Genomic DNA, 18,769 nt, shown 5'->3' on the forward strand with positions numbered 1-18,769 from the left:
TTTGGAAAGTTAAGGCCCCTCAGCGTGTTTTCTTTTTGTTCGGTCTGCAGCTTGGAATAAGATCCTCACAGGTGATAACTTGAGACCAAGGGGTTTTGATTTTGCAAATTGGTGTATTATGTGTCGCTGTGGGGAGACAGTGGATCACTTATTTCTTCATTGTGAGATGGCTTATCATTTGTGTAGTTTTGCTTTTACTTCTTTTGGTAATCATGGGTCATACCTAGAATGATTCTAGGTCTGCTTTTTGGTTGGTGGAATTGTTGAGGAAGCACTCGTCTATTATCTGGAACTTAGTTCTGTTGTGCTTACTATGGTGTCTTTGGAAGGAACGGAATCAGCGGACTTTCGAGGACTTGGATAGTTCCCAAGATTAGATGCTTGCTTCTTTTAGCGGAACTTTACTCGACTGGTCTCGGGCTTGGGGACTCATGACTAGTGATTCTCTCCCTTCATTTCTTAGTTCTCTTCTCTTTGTAATTAATTTGCTACTTTTTTTTTCTTTTTTTTCTTTTTCTCTTTTTCCTTTTCTTGTAAATGTTGGCATGCTCTGTGCTTTTCATGCATAGAGCAGCCTTTTTGCATATATATCATTCTTACTTATCAAAAAAGAAATGGACACAGGGCCTCTTATTACATATTCATCTCACATGCCTGCCCTTTGGGGGAGCTGGGATGAATCAATTTAAACCTAATTTTAGGTATCATCCGTTTTTGGCTATACTTATATTTCCCAAGATCATCCAACATTTACAAGAATTGCCTACAATCATGCAATTCTTATTTTAGTCAAGAACGCTTAACTCAAGCCTGCTCTCAAGAGAAAAATGGAATTTCACTTGCCGGATTTGAGAGGTTAATTTCATAAAATAAGAATTGCCTATAATGTATAAAAGCATTTAGACATGATAACATTACTAGAAAATAAATGCCTTGCTACTATTTTTAATTTTTTGCCTTCCTAATTTTCTTTCTTTTCTGTTCTGTGTTTTACTCAATATATACAGCCCGTGTACTTGGCTAGCACCTTATCAAAAAACAAAAAAAGCCTTACTAAAAGTCATAATGAGAGAACTAATCGATACAGTAAACAACATGGCTGGAGAGATGCATACCTTGTCTTCTTCCAATTTCTGCCGTATTTTTTCCCTAGCCCTTCTCTCTTCCTCTTTCTCTGCTTTTCGCAAGGCCAATATCCTGTAAGAACACAACAGAATTTTCATTCCATAAAAAAATTATAGTGGCCTCTGGAAAGAGCATTTTCTATCACACAATGGGTAGATTGGAACACAAATGCAAGATATAACAGTTTTTTTTTTGATAGGTAAGATATAACAGAAAGATTACACCAGATGAAGACAAACCGTTTTCTTTCATTTTCCTCCTCAATTCTCTTTGCTTCTAGGAGTTCTTTGCCCACTCGAATTCTCTCCTGAAAAATAAATAAGCAGATATATAAAACTGTTTCCCAGATATGGCAGATGGGTTCTAGAAGCCAAAGAGTGATGCAGGAGCACAACCAAAATTATTTTCAAATTTATTATTTCAATTTTTTTTTATCTCATTGGAGATTGGATTATTGTAAACTTTTATTTTTGAGTTTAGATAAGGATTAGATTTGAGTTTAGCTAGGGATTAGTTTTTGTATTAGCTTCATTTTTAGGTAGGATTATCTTCTATTCCTAAAAGCTCTATAAAAGGGTTCTAGATGGTTGTATTTGGGAGACAGTAGATTAATGAAATTTCAGATGGAAATTTTCCAAATTGTTGGCTGCTGACACCTTAGGTGCTGATGCCTAAGTTTTATTGCTTGGTGCTGATTCCAAGCATCCCTTAGGTGTTGATTCTTAGGGTTACTTGTAATTTTCTTGTTCCTTTATTTTCCTCTTGATTGTACTGCTTCAATTTGGGATCAAAGCAATCCGATCCATTCAGTTTTTCCAAAAATAAAAAAATAAAAAATAAAATCCTTCACCACTGATTGTTTACCACTACAGAAAACCCAACCACTGCAAGCTACATACAGCCACTCCACCCCAGAGAAGTGTAACTTATCAAAAAAAAAAAAAAAAATTCCATTGGAGAAGTGTCAGGCCACACTTAAAATGATTTGTGCAATATTTGTATGATTTTGAAAGTTACCTCCTAGTCTGTAACAGTGAATATTCTATCCTTTCCATTCTAATTTTGTATCTAGATTAGTTGTCAGAGGTAAACTGTTCTCTGCAAACTCTTTCGTTCTTATGCAGCTGCTAAAGTTCAGTTCTGGTTGGCAGTTACTGTCAAACCTGTAGCTGTTATTCCTTGGAAAGTGACTGTAGTGATTCCCAGACCCAGATACAATAAGGACTGGGCAAAGCTAGTTAGGGTGTTTTCATAATTGATGTACCTCATTAGCACCCTTAAGAAGGGGGCAACAGGTTCTCTACTATGAACTTATGTGGTTAAACATGGTCATATATTAACAGATCATTGTAATATAAGGGAGGAGATTCAATGTCATCTATATTTTGCATGAAAAATGAACTAGGTCAAAGATAGCGAGATGATTAAAAATTTAATGGAGGACATCCAACAGCATCCATCCATGGATGCAAGGAGCACAGTCAATTTTATGTCAGAATATTTTGTTTTTCAGATTTCATTTTTTAATTTTGGATTAGATTTCTTTTTGAATTTGGGCGTTAGTGTTGATGAGGATTTTATGGGATTTAGTTGTGCCTTAATGTAATCCTTGGAACCTATTAAAAAGAGGCTCTAGGAATAGTTTGAAGCAATGCTATTTTAGTAAAAATTCTGATTAGAGATGATTATCTAAGCTTGATGGTGAATCCAAGCATCCTTAAGTTGTGAAGCCTAGGTTTTTATTCAATTTTTTTTCCTTCACCCTTAGGTTTTTATTCAAATTCTAGGTGGTGAAGCGTAGGATTTGTCCTATTCTTCTTTCTGCAATTTTTATTTACTACCCATTTTGTCCTGTGTCAACTTGGTATCAGAGCCAGATCAAATCTATGTGGTGAAACCTAGGATTTGTCCCGTTCTTCTTTCTTTTGGATCCTAGGAATTCTGCGATAGCTTGTTTGCTGTGTGCACTTTAGTAAAGGGGTAGATTTGTAATTCCTGGACTTCTAGAGGACGTTCATTGTTCAAGATGTGTAATAATTATAAGTCCCTTTTGTCAGGAAGTTAAGGCTCTCGGTGTTCAGGTTATGCATGCAGTGACTTACTTTGTGGTGTATGTATTTAGAAGCTCAAGGTGGTGTGCAAAAAGTGGGTTTCTATTTTGCTTAGCATTTATTGGATTGAATAATCCTTTCCCAAGGTAGAAGAAGGGTACTGAGACTGCTATTATTTCATTTGGCAACAATACCTCTCAAAATGCCCCATTGTCCTTTTCAGTAAATTGCTTCTTGTAGGTTGTTAGGCAATATCTGTTGTTTTTGAGTGAATTATTTATGTCTTTACAGGCAGAAAGAAGGCGGAAGCTTGGATTGCCACCAGAGGATCCTTCAGCTGTAAAACCTTCTGCACCTGTTGTGGAGGAGAAAAAGGTATTGGCTTGTATGGATAAAGAATAGGCCTTTTGAATTTCATTCATAATTTTCTTGAGATTAGTGTGAAGCCCTTAGTAAAAATATGTTGTTCTATCAACTTGCAGAGCTCTTTGCCGGTTAGGCCTGCCACAAAAGCAGAGCAAATGAGAGAGTGTTTGAGATCTCTTAAGCAAAATCACAAGGTAAATGCATATGTTATTCCATGACATTAACATTACCTGAAAAACATTAACACTATGAAGTTGAGTTCTTTTCTGAATGGAAGATTTAGTAATTTAATTGCTTAAGGGCATATGATGTTTAATACAGCATTCATATAGGAATTTTTAGTGTTCCTTGGATCATTTGTCCCGGTGCTCATAGGTTGTAACAGGCAATGGTCCAGGTCGAAATGTTTCAAGTTAAAAAAAAAAAAAAGACTTGGCACAGCCTTCTGTTATCTTCCTGTTTGACAATGTATGTTTTAGTTTTACACGGGTTTTTGTTTCTTCTACCTTTTCGGATATTTTTAGATCTTATTATTCCCCACCTTTCATTTTGAATCTCTTATGTGTGTCCCGTGTACAAGGGAGACGCCCTTCAACTTTCTCATTAGAATCTTATTACCCCCCCCCACCCCCACACACACACACCCACCCACCCAGACACAAAAACAAAAAGAAACCAATTTTCTTGTGCTAACTAGAGCAATAGACAAAGAAAGGATCCAAATTTATTCATGGGGATTTAGTTGTTAAAACCTTGTGATGCGGGAGACGCAAGAAGATTTTTATTTATTATTATTTATGTTTGCAAGTTAATTGTATTTTTATGTTTTAGGTCCTTGTAATATATTAGGCTATTAGTATTTTAATTTGGAAGCAAGGTTATTTTTGTAATAAGGCAATTAGGGTTTCCTAGCCAATTAGAACTAGGGTTTAGCAATCTTTTATAAGCAACCTATTATACTCCTTGAGGAAGTAGTTGATATTTTGATGAGTGAAAAAATGGCAGTTTGGTCTCTCTTTGGTTTGGTGTTGACTCCAGGTCCACCCTAGGAGTGCTGACTCCTAGTGGTTTTCCTGCTTGGCCAGACTTAGGTGCTGACTCTTAGGTCATGTCTTTTATTTTATTGTTGTTTGATTTTGTTCTGGTTCTCCTGCATCGGTTTTGATATCAGAGCAAACACCAATCTATTTGAAGCATCACCTCCGCAGTCACGAACCAGAAAAGTATTTACAAAAAAAAAAATCCTTTACTTTCATTATTTTCCACGCATCTAAATACTACCACACCACACCACAGTAACCCAGATTTCAAACCAAACAGAGAACCTACCAAATTCCCAGACCCAACGTGAATCACCAATCTCTCCTTCCTCAAGCCATATCGCCACCATTAACATAAACATCCCAGCCAGTCCAAGACCCCAACCCCACGGCCATAGATCCTATGTCCACACTCAAATCACCAACCCTTTGCAACCATGAAGACAGAGAAGAAGTCTTGTTGCTGCCGACCCCGAATCTTCAATTTGTGGCCTTCCTCGTGACGAAGATCCACCTTCATCGATTCCCATTTGCCGCTGTGACTACCACTATACTCACTCACAAGCCCTAGTTGCGGTAGCCTAGCATGAACACCTTCCATCCTTGCTTCATGCTGACATGACCTTCAGTTGCTCACCATCGGTCCGCCGCAAGTCTCCCATCGACTTGATCTCAAAGGTAACCCAATACAGACCCCTTCTGCGTTATCCACTTTCTTAGCCAAAAAAAAATACCCTAACCAACCCATTTTAGAAACAAACCCTTGACCCGGCCCATTTGTTAACAAGCCCTAACCCCACCTTTTACAACACTAGTTTTCTTTAAAAAAAAAAAAAATTCCAGCCCAACTTCAACCCAGCATTTAACCGACCCAACTACCCCATTGAAGAAGAAAAATTCATAGGAAATGACTTCCTTTGATAGAGAGCTTGAGAAGCAACTTAAAGATAAAGAATTTGAGAAGCAGCTTAAGGAGGATGGGAATAGACTCCTTAACCTTCCTTCCTCCATTGATGATCTCCTTACTCTTCTTGATAAAGTTGAAAATTTGTTAGCATATGTGGAGCAAGAACCATTGAAATCAATGTGAGATGCACTTTTACCCTTAGTGAAGGCATTGATCATTCAAACTTTTGAGACATGCTAAAATGGATGTGAAAGTTTCAGTTGTATCTTGCATTACTGAAATTACAAGGATAACAGCACCAGATGCTCCATATGGAGGATGAGCAAATGAAGGAAATATTTCAGATGACTGGAAAATTGTCTCATGTGTCCACTTACTGTTATAAAAAGGCAATTTCAGTTCTTGATACTTTTGCCAAGGTCAAGTTATTCTTGGTGATGCTGGACCTTGAGTGTGATGCATTGGTTGTTGAGATGTTTCAAAATTTCTTTAAAATAATTAGGTCCAACCATCCACCTAGTGTATTTTCAGCCATGGAAACAATTATGACTCTGATCATAGATGAAAATGAAGACATTTCCTTGGATCTTCGTAGTTTAATTTTTGCTTGTGTAAGATTAAAATTTTTCACCTACTTCGTGGAAATTGGGGGAGCAAATAATCACTAGGATTAATGCCTAGCTAGAAAAGATAATGGCACCCACTCAAAAACTACCCAGAAAACTTGAGGGTGGACATAATGTGAAAATTGAAGTTGTTGAATGTGCTTCTAATCAATCCTCCATAGTGCTTGAAGATCTATATCTTGGTGAAGTCGAAGAGGTTATGATGATCTACATCTTGGTGAAGTTGAAGAGGTTAAAACCACAGTGCTTCCTATGGTTCATAAGGTACAAGATGAGATTATGCTAATTCCACACGTTGATTTTTGTGATTCCAGACGAGTTTGATGTGGTGGAACTCAAGGTTTTTATTTTCTCTGTGCTCCCTAAGGTGATTCTAGACTTGAAGCAAGTGTTACTTGTTAGCATTCTAATCCTTCAATGCTTTAAAGCTCGAGGTCGAATTTTTTCCAACCCAAGGAGAATAATGCGAGAGACGCAAGAAGATTTTTATTTAGTATTATTTATGTTTGCAAGTCAATTGTATTTTTTTTTTTTTTTTGATAAGTAAGAATGTTATATATACGAAAGGCTACTCTATGCATGAAGAACATAGAGCAAACCTAGAAAATACAAGAAGAAGAAAACAGAGAAAAAACAAAAAAGAAAACCAATCAACATATTAATTACAAAGAGAAAAAGAGCTAAGAAAAGAAGGGAGGGAATCACTAGTCGTGAGTCCCCATGCCTGAGACCAATCAAAAAGAGTTCCACTAAAAGAAGCAAGTAGCTGATCACCAGAACTATCCAAATCCTCAAAAGTCTTCCGATTCCGTTCCTTCCAAATACACCAAAGGATGCACAACGGAACTAAATTCCAAATTTAAGACGATTGCTTCCCCAACCAATTCCACCAACCAAAAAGCAACTCTGGGATCAATCTAGGTATAACCCAAGACAAGCCAAAAGTTATAAAGACAAAGCTCTATAACCGATAAGCCATCTCACAATGAAGAAGTAAGTGGTCTACCGTCTCTCCACAATATCGGCACATAATACACTAGTCCACAAAAACCAATCTCCTCAATTTCAAGTTATCACCCGTTAGGATCTTATTCCAAGCTACACACCATACAAAAAAGGAAACTCGCCTAGGGGCCTTTGCTTTCCATATAGCTTTCCAAGGAAAGACAATTGAGAGAGAGTCCCTTAATTTATTATAATATGATCGGATGTCAAAATTCCCATTAGGCTTCAACTTCCATCTCATCCAGTCTCCCACAGCCATTGGAGGACTATTAGTTCCCAATATATGAAGAAAATACAGCCCTTCATCCATCTTCCAATCATTAAATTCTCTAATAAAACGAACATCCCAAATTCTTCTATCCTCCACCCCCTGCCTTGACAAAGAAGCTTCTACAGATACCTCTTTATCAATGGCAATACCATACAGTCTTGGGAAAGCCAATTGAAAAGGTTGATCCCCATATCACCCATCCTGCCAAAACCTGACTCTATTCCCCAACCCAATAACAAACTAACAATTTTTGCTAAAATCCTCCCATCCCATGCGAATACCTCTCCACAAACCACACCCATGAACTCCCCTACCCAGCTTTGAGGTCCATCCCCCCATTCTTCCCCATATTTTGAAGCTACCACCCTTCTCCATAACCAATCCTCTTCCTTCCCAAACCGCCACAACCATTTCCCCAATAAGGCCTTATTGACAGTAGTAAATTTCCTTATCCCCAAGCCACCATTGGCTATAGGCGCACAAACTTTATCCCATCCTATCAGATGAGTCTTGCTATCACCCCATAGAAAATCCCTTTGCAACTTTTCAATTTTATTAACCACATGAGTAGGAATTGTGAATAACGATAGAAAATAGGTAGGAAGACTAGATAGCGTACTCTTGAGTAACATCAATCGACCCCCTTTAGACAAATACAACTTCTTCCACCTGGCTAGTTTTTGCTCAAAATTTTCCAAAATAGGATTCCAAATTGAAGGAGAGTTATGTGAAGCCCCCAACGGCATACCAAGATAAGACATAGGCAACTCTCCAACTCTGCAACCCAAAATTTCAGCCAGGGCATGCACATTATCAACCTCCCCTATTGGAACCATTTCACTCTTATGCACATTAACCTTCAAACCTGTTACCGCCTGAAAACTAAGTAACAATAACCGAACATGAAGAATTTGCTCCACATCCGCATCACAAAATAGGATAGTATCGTCTGCAAATAACAGATGTGTAACACATTCTCCACCACCCCTCCTACCCTCAACTTTAAAACCACGGATCAAGCCAGCTCCCTCCACTATTCTCAACATCCTACTAAACACCTCCATTATAATTAAAAATAGCATTGGAGATAGCGGATCCTCTTGTCTTAAACCCCTCGAACTACCAAAAAAATTAGCTGGAGACCCATTAATCAAAACAGAGAACTGAATTGTGGAGATACGAGTACGGATCCACTTACACCACTTCACTCCAAAGCCCATTCTATTAAACAAATTCAGTAAAGCCTCCCAATTCACATGATCCTAGGCTTTCTCAATATCAAGTTCACAAATGACTCTAGGAACTCTACTCTTCCCTTGGCTATCCACACACTCATTCGCAATAAGAACTGAGTCAAGAATTTGTCTCCCACCCACAAAGCTATTTTGAGTCTCAGAAATCAACTGATCTAAAACCACTCTCAATCGATTTGCCAAAACCTTAGACAAGATTTTATTACACTCCCCACCAAGCTAATAGGTCGGAAATCTCTAATATTAGAGGCATTATTCTTTTTAGGAATTAATGCAATGAAGGTAGCATTAAGGGATTTTTCAAACTTACAATGTTGAAAAAACTCTTCAAAAACCGTTAAGACGTCTTTCTCCACTACTCTCCAACAATGATGATAAAACGCCATAGTAAACCCATCCGGATCTGGAGTTTTGTCCCCTCTAAGTCACTTACAACTTGAAGTATCTCCCCAATACGATCAAATTCCAAACCCTTCACAAAAGGCAATTAGGGTTTCATAGCCAATTAGAATTAGGGTTTAGCAATCCTTTATAAACAACCTATTGTACCCTTTGAGGAGGTAGTTGATATTTTGATGAATGAAAAAAATGGCAGTTTGGTCTCTCTTTGGTCTGGTGCTGACTCTTAGTGGTTTTCCCACTTGTTACTGACTCCAAGCTAAGCCTAGATGTTGACTCTTAGGTCATATCTTTATTTTATTGTTGTTTAATTTTGTTCTGGTTGTCCTGCATCACCTTGTGTATCTCTTATTTTAAGAATCAACCTAGGCTTCTCAGTTCGATGGAATTCAATAATTTGCAAAATTTCAGGGTATTTTTTCAATTGTGGTCCTTGAACTAATTCTTGAGAGAGTAGATTCCCGAAGGAAGAGATCAACATAAGCTGAGAGAGTTCAATTTTGAAACCCTAGAATGCCTCAAGTATGCAAGGTAGCATAGCTAACTTTCTGACAAATGCGTAATGTAATCTAAAATAATAATATTGTTAAATAAATCTACAACTAAAAGACTTCTCAATAAAAAGAAGAAATCTATAATTAAAAGACTTCTCAAGAATCTCAACTAAAAAATACTTCTCTATAAAATAGATAACTTTTAGCCCTACAACTAAGAAAATCCTCAGTATAAAAAAAAGCATTGGATAATGGAAGTATTGGATAGTGGATACAACTTAATTAACTATAATGCTAATTTATAATACACATGATGGCGGAATCATAACATGGTTAAAGAAAGGATATTCTCTTTGGAAGCCTAAAACTAAGGCAAAGCCCAAGAGTAAGTGTCTATGGTAGTTAATTAAGTTTTTATATTTTATTTGGTTATTCTTGAGTCAAGGTTATTTTAGTAATATTACAATTGTTGGGTATGGGCCATGGTTATAGGTCATGGGTTTTATTAATAAGTCTTATGTAATTACGGGTCTTTTTGTATGAGCTTTGGTTTAATTTATTAGGGTTAAATAGTAGTCCTTGTACTATTAGGAATCCTAACATGTTGGCCTTTGTTGTTTCTTTCTCCTTCTCTCCTCTTTATTTTCTCTTCTTTCTTTCTAGGGTTATTGTTCACGTTTACTGTTCACACAGCCCCTAAACAGCCCTAACTTCTCTCTAATTCTTCTTCTTTCCTAACCCTAAACCCACCACAACTAAAGGTTAGGCAAATTCCTTTTTTGTCCTACATCAAATTGGTATCAGAGTGAAAATCCTACAACAACTTCTTTGTGAAAATCTTCTTCAGCCAACTGCTTGACAGAATTCATTTAAAAAAAAAAAATGATGACTAACACAGAATCAGAGTCTCAATTCAAGGTTTTTTCTCAAGATTACGAAAGCACAAAGAAGACTTTGAATCTGTTATGTGAGAAGGTGAATTCCATTGAGACAAAATTGGAAGACTTATCCACCATGAGAGGTGAATTCAAGCTGTCAGCAATCATTCTTAGCAAATTTTCTGCTGAAACCACCTTTGATCAAGACCCCAGTTCCCCAAATCAGGTCCAAGCACGGTCCCTGTATTCCCCTCAAGTTCAATGCCTTTTTCTTCCACAAATTCCTTTGTTCCAAGCACTAGTTAGGTGCCCCCACAGCGAACACAACCCAGTATTGTTTTTCCTCTTCAAGGTGCTGGTTATATGGAAGGGAATCAGCCTTATCATCCATCATTGGTCCGTTCTTATGGGGAGCCTCGATTAACAGATGTGGATAGAGGTGTTAAACTAGAAGTTAGTGATTTTTATGGGGAGGGCAATCCGGAGGTGTTCTTTGATTGGCTGAATAGTATTGAAAACTTTTTCAGATGGTATAGCTTAAGCGAAGAGCGAAAACTCTTTCTCGCAGAAGCTAAACTCAAAGGGACAACTAGAATATGGTGGGAAAAGTATCAACAAACTCGCTATATTGCCATTCGATTGTGGGAAGACATGCGAAGTGCTATGACTCGTTACTTTATACCACCTAATTACAAGCAATGAGCCCACTTACAATTTACACAGTTGGTGCAAGGAAGTTATTCAGTTGAAGAGTATATACCAACAAATTCTATAGCTTGGCTATGAGATTGGGATTCCCATGAAATGAGGATGTGATGATTTCTATGTATCGCCAAGGTTTGAATCCTAATATTTCTTCGGGTTTGGCTGCAAGTAGGCTTTATACCATGGTATATGCAAACCAAATTGCACACCAAATGGAAGAGGAGACTAAAAAGAAGGCCTTAATGAGAGCTATAGTGGCAAGCAATATTAGAGGTGAGAGAAGTGGATGTTAATTTGGAGAAGTCTATTGATAAGTCTCAAGGTAATTCTTATCCACCAAACAAGAATGTTTGTTCTAATACTTCTACATCACAAGGGAGTAGTTCTAATTCTAGAGCAAAGTGCTTTGGAGGTTTTGGCTTATTTCTTTTCAATGTCCTTCAAAACTAGTTGCTATGCTTGGAAAGGATAGTCCTAGTCATGAGGCAATCAAGGGATCGAAGCAACTCGAAATTCAAGAAGAGATTTGTGAACCTCTCAATGCTAACTTGAAAGAGAACGTTGATGACTCAGATTTGGATGATGTGGGTATGCTGAACATTGATGACTTAGTTCTTAATGATGAGGGTATGCTAGCTGTCATTCGTCCACTTCTTACAGCATTTAACTAAGATGTTTAAGTGAATGAAGACCGCTATCATAGGGGAAAGATTTTTTAAACTCGACTTAATTGCAAGAAACAAATATGTTCTTTGTTAATTGACACTGGGAGTTGTATTAATACAATATCTGAGGATGCAGTGCAGAAATTGGGATTAAAAGTAGAGCCACTCCTAAATCCTTATTATGTTGCATGGGTCACAAACACAAAGTTGAAGGTTGATAAGCAGTGCCTAGTCACATTTGAAATTGGCAAGCTTAAGGAGACTGTCCCCTTAAGCTTTGTCACATAAATTTGGGTCGGCCATGGATATGGGATCACAATGCACACCATGCTGGACGTGCCAATACTTATTCTTTTTTTGAAGGCAACAAGAAGTACACTCTCACATGTGCAAGAGACATGCCAAACTTGAAGTTAAAGAAGAGTTCCTTCCTTATTCGGAAAATTGTGCCTTCTGATGGTATTTTTGGTCCAACTCCTAACTCGACAGAGTCGAGTTCTTTTTAGAGGGGGAGAATTGATGGCAGAAGCATAACATGGTTAAAGAAAGGATATTCTCTTTGGAAGTCTAAGGCTAAGGTAAAGCCCAAGAATAAGTGTCCATGGTAGTTAATTAAGTTTTTATATTTTATTTGGTTATTCTTGAGTCAAGGGTATTTTAGTAATTTTAAAATTGTTGGGTATGGGCCATAGTTATATGCCATGAGTTTTATTAATGAGTCTTATTTAATTATGGGTCTTTATGTATGGGCTTTGGTTTAATTTATTATGGTTAAATAGCAGTCCTTGTACTATTAGAAATCCTAATACTACTATTACAAGTAAGAGTCCTTATATATATTGTGCTAGATGTATTCAAAGAAAATAGAATGAGTTGATTAATAAAATTGAGTGTTTTGAGCAATAGGCACGTTGGCCTTTGTTGTTTCTTTCTCCTTCTCTCTTCTCTTTATTTTCTCTTCTTTCTTTCTAGGATTACTGTTCATGGTTAATGTTCACACAGCCCCTAAACAGCCTTAACTTCTCTCTATTTCTTCTTCTTTCCCAACCCTAAACAACTAAAGGTTAGACAAATCCCTAATTTGTCCTACATCAACACAGCTTAAATAAAACTAAATAATTAAAAAAATTTCTACTTTTAATGTGTAAGAGGAGAAGTTTGACTAAACAATACTTGGAAAATTTTTGATTTTGAGAAAACTTCTAACAATCCCATGATAAGCTTACGGAAAAAAAATGATTATTTTTTGTCAAAATTTTGAAGATGGCTTAGGTAATCGTTAATCATAATTCATAATCATACTCTTACTCAAAAATACAAGAGGCCTGTTACCTACTACGCACAGGTCATAGGTTTGGATATGGATATTGGTATAATATGGGTACGGGTACAAAGATACAACATTTCTTGAAAAACCTTGGATACAATACTTAATTAATTAATAAATATTTATTTTTAGGTATATTTAAATATTTTTGGACATAATTTATGTTTATTTTAAGTTTTAAAATTAAGTAACAACAATAAAATGCTTGAAAGCATATCTAAAATTAATTTAAAGGCAATGATACCCATAAAATGTTGTCTCAAATACAAACCAAGAGTTCAAATAAACAAACACCCATGAAGTGTTGTTTAAAGTGCGAACAAAGTGTTCAATGCTTCAAATAAACTACATTTAACATCAAACAAAAAAACAAAAAAGAAAAGACAAGCCTTCAAGATGATAACATAACAACAACATTCTCTTCTTCAACATTGTCCTCATCAATTTCAACCAGCATTACCTCCAACTCTGGCTCATCCAATGATAAAAATGCAGTCTCAAGTAACCTAGGTCCTCCAAATGACTCGTCCCAAGAATCACCACCAATGTTCCACTTTTGAGATTTTCCTTTAGTGTACTCTCTGCTTCTTGAAAGAAGTTGAAGATTAGAATAAACAAATAGTATATCTTCAACATGTTTAGTGGTAATTTTGTTCCTCTTCAAACAATGAATAAAGCCATTTATCAAAAAAAAAAAAAAAAAAAAAAAAAAAAAAAAGGAGGCAGTAGAAGTGAGGGACTTTCGTCCTATTAGTTTGAGAGGGGGGGGGGGGGGGTTTATAAAATCATTGCTAAATTTTTAGCTATTCGGTTGTGTGTTGTCCTTGCTAGGGAATTCTTAAATCTGATCTTTTGGCCGTATCCCGATACTTTCAAGGTAAAGGTTAGTTTGAGAAAAGCTTGAATGCTACTTTTATAACTCTCATCCCAAAAATATTGAGGCAGTAAAAGTGAGGGACTTTCATCCTATTAGTTTGATTGGGGGGTTTATAAAATCATTGCTAAATTTTTAGCTATTTGGTTGCATGTTGTCCTTGGAGATATCATCTCAGCATCTTAAAAAGCTTTTTTTTGGAGAGGAAAATTCTTGATTGCTAATGAGTGTCTAAATGCTAGATTGAAGTCTGGACAACCAGGGGTCCTATGTAAGTTGGATATAGAGAAGGCTTTTGATCATGTGAACTAGAACTTACTCATTCTTTTATTAGTTTTCTGAAAAGTGGAGGCAGTGGACTTTCTTCTGTTTATATACTATTCATTTCTCCATCTTGATTAATGGTTCTCCTTGTGACTTTTTGGGAAGCTCTAGGGGTTTCAGACAAGGAGATCCATTGTCTCCTTTGTTATTTGTTATTGTCATGGACACCATGCGAATGTTGGATAAAGCTGTAAATGAGGACCGTATATTAGGATTCAAAATAGGCAATGTAAAGGGTCATTCTTTGGTTATGTCTCATCTCCTTNGGGAGGGACAGCAATACAAAATTCTTTCACCAAATGGCTAATTCTAATAGGAGTAACAGTATTGGCAGTTTAAATATTGATGGAGTGTTGACATCAGATCCGGAAGTTATTGAAAAGGGTATTGTTCGGTTCAATAAAAGTCTTTACTCGAAAGATAAGAAGCACATTCGTCCTCATCCGGATGTGCTGATTTTTTCTAGGATTTTTGAGGATAAGGCTGGCTGGTTGGAAAGACCTTTTGAGCAAGCTGAAATTTTTGGGTGTGTGTGGATTTTTTTTTTTTTAATAAGTAATAAAGATTCATTGATATCAAAAAGAGAGAGACACCCAAGTACACAGGGAGTATACAAGGGTGAACAAATCAAAAACGAACATTACAAAAATCAAGTAAATCCAAAATAGACGAAAAAGGATGGTTTCTCCACACAGAGAACCAATCAAGTAAGGTTCTAAAAAAAAGAAGCTTGAGATCAGGCAGGGAACGCTCCTTGTCTTCAAAACACCTACATTTCTCTCCTTCCAAATACACCACATCAAACAATGAGGAACAACCATCCATATATCTCCATTACAATGGCGACCAAAACAACCTTGCCAGCAAGCCAAAAGCCCAACAACAGAGAATGGCATAACCCAACAAACTCCAAATAAACCAAAACCATATCCCACAACTCCAAAGCAACTGGGCAATGAAGAAAAGATGGTCAATAGTTTCATTATTACTTGCACATATGACACCAATCCAAATGCAAACCTTTCTTTTCCTTAAGTTGTCAATTGTCAGACATTTCCCCAAGGTTGCGGTCCATACAAAGAAAGCCACTCTAGAGGGAAGCTTCTGCTTCCAAATGCTTTTCCAAGGGAAAAACTGCTCACTATGGCCAACTAGAAGATGGTAGTAAGCACTGACCGTGAACCCCTTACTCTTACAAGGTAGCCAACATCTTTTATACTCCCCGTTCCCCTTACAAGAGTGCAATAAATGGAATTGATGAAGCTCCTAAAAGCTTCCAATTCACGGTCATGGATTTTGATGGTGATAAAGCTCTTGGACTTGATGGATTCCCTATGGCATTTTTTCAGACTTGTTAGGCCATTATCAAAATCAATCTTTTGGAGGTTTTTAAATATTTTTTTTGATAATGCTCAATTTGAGAAAAGTTTGAATGCTATTTTCATCTCCTTAATTCCTAAAAAATCTGATGTAGTGGAGGTAAGAGATTTTCGGCCTATTAGTTTAATTGGGAGGTGTTCAAAATTATTGCTAAAGTAGAGTGGTATGGGGGATGTTAAAAAAACTCACCTAGTGAAATGGGCTACAGTTTGCGCTCCTCTTCATTTGGTGGTTTACTATTAGAAGTTTGAGAAGTTTTAATAAAGCTTTATTTTGAAAATGATTATGGAGATTTGGTAATGAGCGACAGGCCTTGTGGAGGAGAGTGATAGGGGCAAAGTATGGTTATGAAGGGGGAGGTTGGTGCTTTCTTCCTGTTACTGGCCCTCATGGAGTGAGTTTGTGGAAATCTATTAGCCGTGGTTGGCCATCTTTTGTTCATCACATCCAATTTGAGGTTGGAGCCAGGTAACTGTTAGATTTTGGCAAGACATTTGGTATGGGGACACTTCTTTATGTGTGCACTATCCGGGACTTTTTTCTTTAAGTCGAAATAAGGAGGCCTATGTGGTTGATTTGATGAAGTTCCCAAATGGTGTTCTTTTCTGGGATTTAAATTTTAGAAGAGATAGTGAAGTTTAGGAATTGGAATCCTTTTATAGTTTAATGTATAGAATTTATGGAGATTCTGTGAGAGGAGTTAGGGACAATAAGATATATTGGAAACTTGCTATGGGAAGAGGTTTTGCAATTTATTCTTATTACCAAGTATTGAGAAAAAAGTTTTGATCAATCTTTTCCTTGGAAGACTGTTTGGAAGTCTTAAGGTCCCTTCTAGAGTTGCTTTTTTTGTTTGGACTGCAGCTTTGGGGAATATTTTGACCACTGATAACATTAGGAAACGGAATTTGATTTTGGATTGGTGTTGTATGTGTAAAAGAAATGGGGAATCAGTAGACCACCTCCTTATCCATTGCCCTCTTGCTTTTGATTTGTGGTATATGGTGTTTACTCTGTTTGGCATTCACTGGGTTATGCTGAAAAAAATGGTGGAACTGTTGGCTTGTTGGCAAGGAAAGTTTGGGAGGCATCGGAATGCTGCTATTTGGATGGCTATGCCACATTATTTGATGTGGAACATTTGGCGTGAAAGGAACAACCGACATTTTGAGGATCTAGAGAGATACCGACATTTTGAGGATCTAGAGAGATCAGTTTCAGATCTTAAACTCTTCTTCCTTGGGACTCTTCTGGATTGGGCTGCAGTGTTAAGCTTTCGTTCTTTTTCTTCAATCCATGGTTTCATGGACTTTTGTACTTTATGCACTTGATTTGTTTTTGTTCCTAATGTATACTTCCTTTATACTTAGGTGGCATCCTTCTTCTTTTTAATATATTTTTATTACTTATAAAAATAAAAATAAAAAAAGGTTTGAGCATAGTAAGTGATGGGTGGACATATCCCCAAAGAAGGTCACTCATCAATTTTATGACTAAATCAGGAAAAAGGGCCAATGTTCTTAAAATCCATTGATGGTACAAAAGAATACAAAGACAAGCACTACATTTCAAAGTTGTTTCTAAAGGTCATAGCTGAGGTTGGACATCACAATATTGTTCAAATCATTACTAATAATGCACTTGTTATGAAGTCTGTTGGATCTATTGTTGAAGCTAAATATCCCACTATATTTTGCTCACCATGTGTTGTGCATACCCTCAATCTGGCTTTGAAGAATATATGTGTAGCCAAATACTCTCTTCATAATGAGGTCACATATAATGAATGTCAATAGATTACAAAGGTTGCTGATGAGGCATCTTTCATTCGTGTTTTCATCATGAATCATTCAATGATATAGGCAATTTTTAATGAATTTTCCCCATTGAAATTATTGTTGTTGCTGATACACAATTTGCTTCAATAATTGTCATGCTTAAAAGATTGAAACTGATAAGAAGATGTCTTCAAATATGGTAATTAGTGAGCAATGGACATCTCAATATAGAGGATATGATGTTGGAAAAGATAGTCATGCTTAAAAGATTGAAAATGATAAGAAGAGGTCTTCAAAATATGGTAATTAGTGAGCAATGGACATCTTATTATAGAGAATATGATGTTGAAAAAGCTCAAACTGTGAGAGAATATATTTTGGATGAGATATGATGGGACAAAGTTGATTATATTCTTCGATTCACAGGACCTATTTATGAGATGCTTCAAGTGGCTGACAAGGATAAAGCTATTCTTCGTGAGGTGTATGAAACGTGGGATTCAATGTTATTTAAAAATAAAAAATAAAAAAGAAATAAAAAAGAAAGAAGAAAGAAATATACCGGTTAGAGGGTAAGCAAGAACATGAGTCGTGTATATTTTATGATGTGGTATACAATGTACTCATTGATCGGTGGAACAAAAACTGCACGCTACTTCATTGCCTTGCTCACTCCTTGAATTCTAAGTAAGATTCCTCTCTTTTCTAATTTTTCTTTTCTTCCTTTTGAAGTAAATAAACTCATAATTTTTATTATTACTACTTATATATTCATTTTTAACTAGCTATTATACCAATCAATGGATTGATGAGGGAAAAGGTCATGATCCTTCACATAAAAATAGTGACAATTCTGGTGAGAGAAACAAATGATTGAAAAGATGATTTCCAGATTTGGAAGATAGAAAGAAGGTGCATATGGAGTTCGGTTTATTTTCAGGACATGTGTCCTATGATGGTGATTGCATGGAAGAAAGATATAACTTAGATCCAACGCTTTAGTGGTTAGTCCATGGGTCCTCATTACCTATGCTTCAAAGCATAGCTGTAGGCTTCTTGGACAACCTTGTTAGTCATCATGCGCCAGGAGGAATTGGAGTACATATGGCTTTATTCTTTTTTCCCTTTTTTTTTTGGGACGAGAGTGATAAAAGTAGCATTCAAGCTTTTCTCAAACTGATCTTTACCTTGAAAGTATCGAATTACCACCAAAAGATCAGATTTAAGAATTCCCTAGCAAGATTGAAAAAAAAGGACATAGGGAAACCATCTGGACTAGGGGATTTATCTCCATTAAAGCC

General features: G+C 36.6%; 1 protein-coding gene and 1 long non-coding RNA gene across 2 annotated transcripts in view; one reads left to right on the forward strand and one right to left on the reverse strand.

Annotated features, from left to right (window-relative positions):
- LOC112039097 (uncharacterized) overlaps nucleotides 1-18,769 on the forward strand; it is a 35,521-nt gene that overhangs the window by 9,823 nt on the left and 6,929 nt on the right. The window contains exons 7-9 of the mRNA XM_065763499.1: nucleotides 3,183-3,239; nucleotides 3,417-3,551; nucleotides 3,659-3,736. Of these exons, the coding sequence (XP_065619571.1) occupies nucleotides 3,183-3,239; nucleotides 3,417-3,551; nucleotides 3,659-3,736 (270 nt within the window). The remainder of the gene's footprint in view (nucleotides 1-3,182; nucleotides 3,240-3,416; nucleotides 3,552-3,658; nucleotides 3,737-18,769) is intronic.
- On the reverse strand, nucleotides 1,123-2,033 carry LOC136063310 (uncharacterized). Its single transcript, XR_010624981.1, has 2 exons — nucleotides 1,365-2,033; nucleotides 1,123-1,197 (listed from the first exon to the last, which is right to left on the reverse strand). It is a non-coding gene; the product is annotated as an uncharacterized LOC136063310 (long non-coding RNA).

Source organism: Quercus suber, unplaced genomic scaffold (assembly GCF_002906115.3).
Source record: "Quercus suber isolate HL8 unplaced genomic scaffold, Cork oak 2.0 scaffold_510, whole genome shotgun sequence".
Classification (NCBI taxonomy): domain Eukaryota; kingdom Viridiplantae; phylum Streptophyta; class Magnoliopsida; order Fagales; family Fagaceae; genus Quercus; species Quercus suber.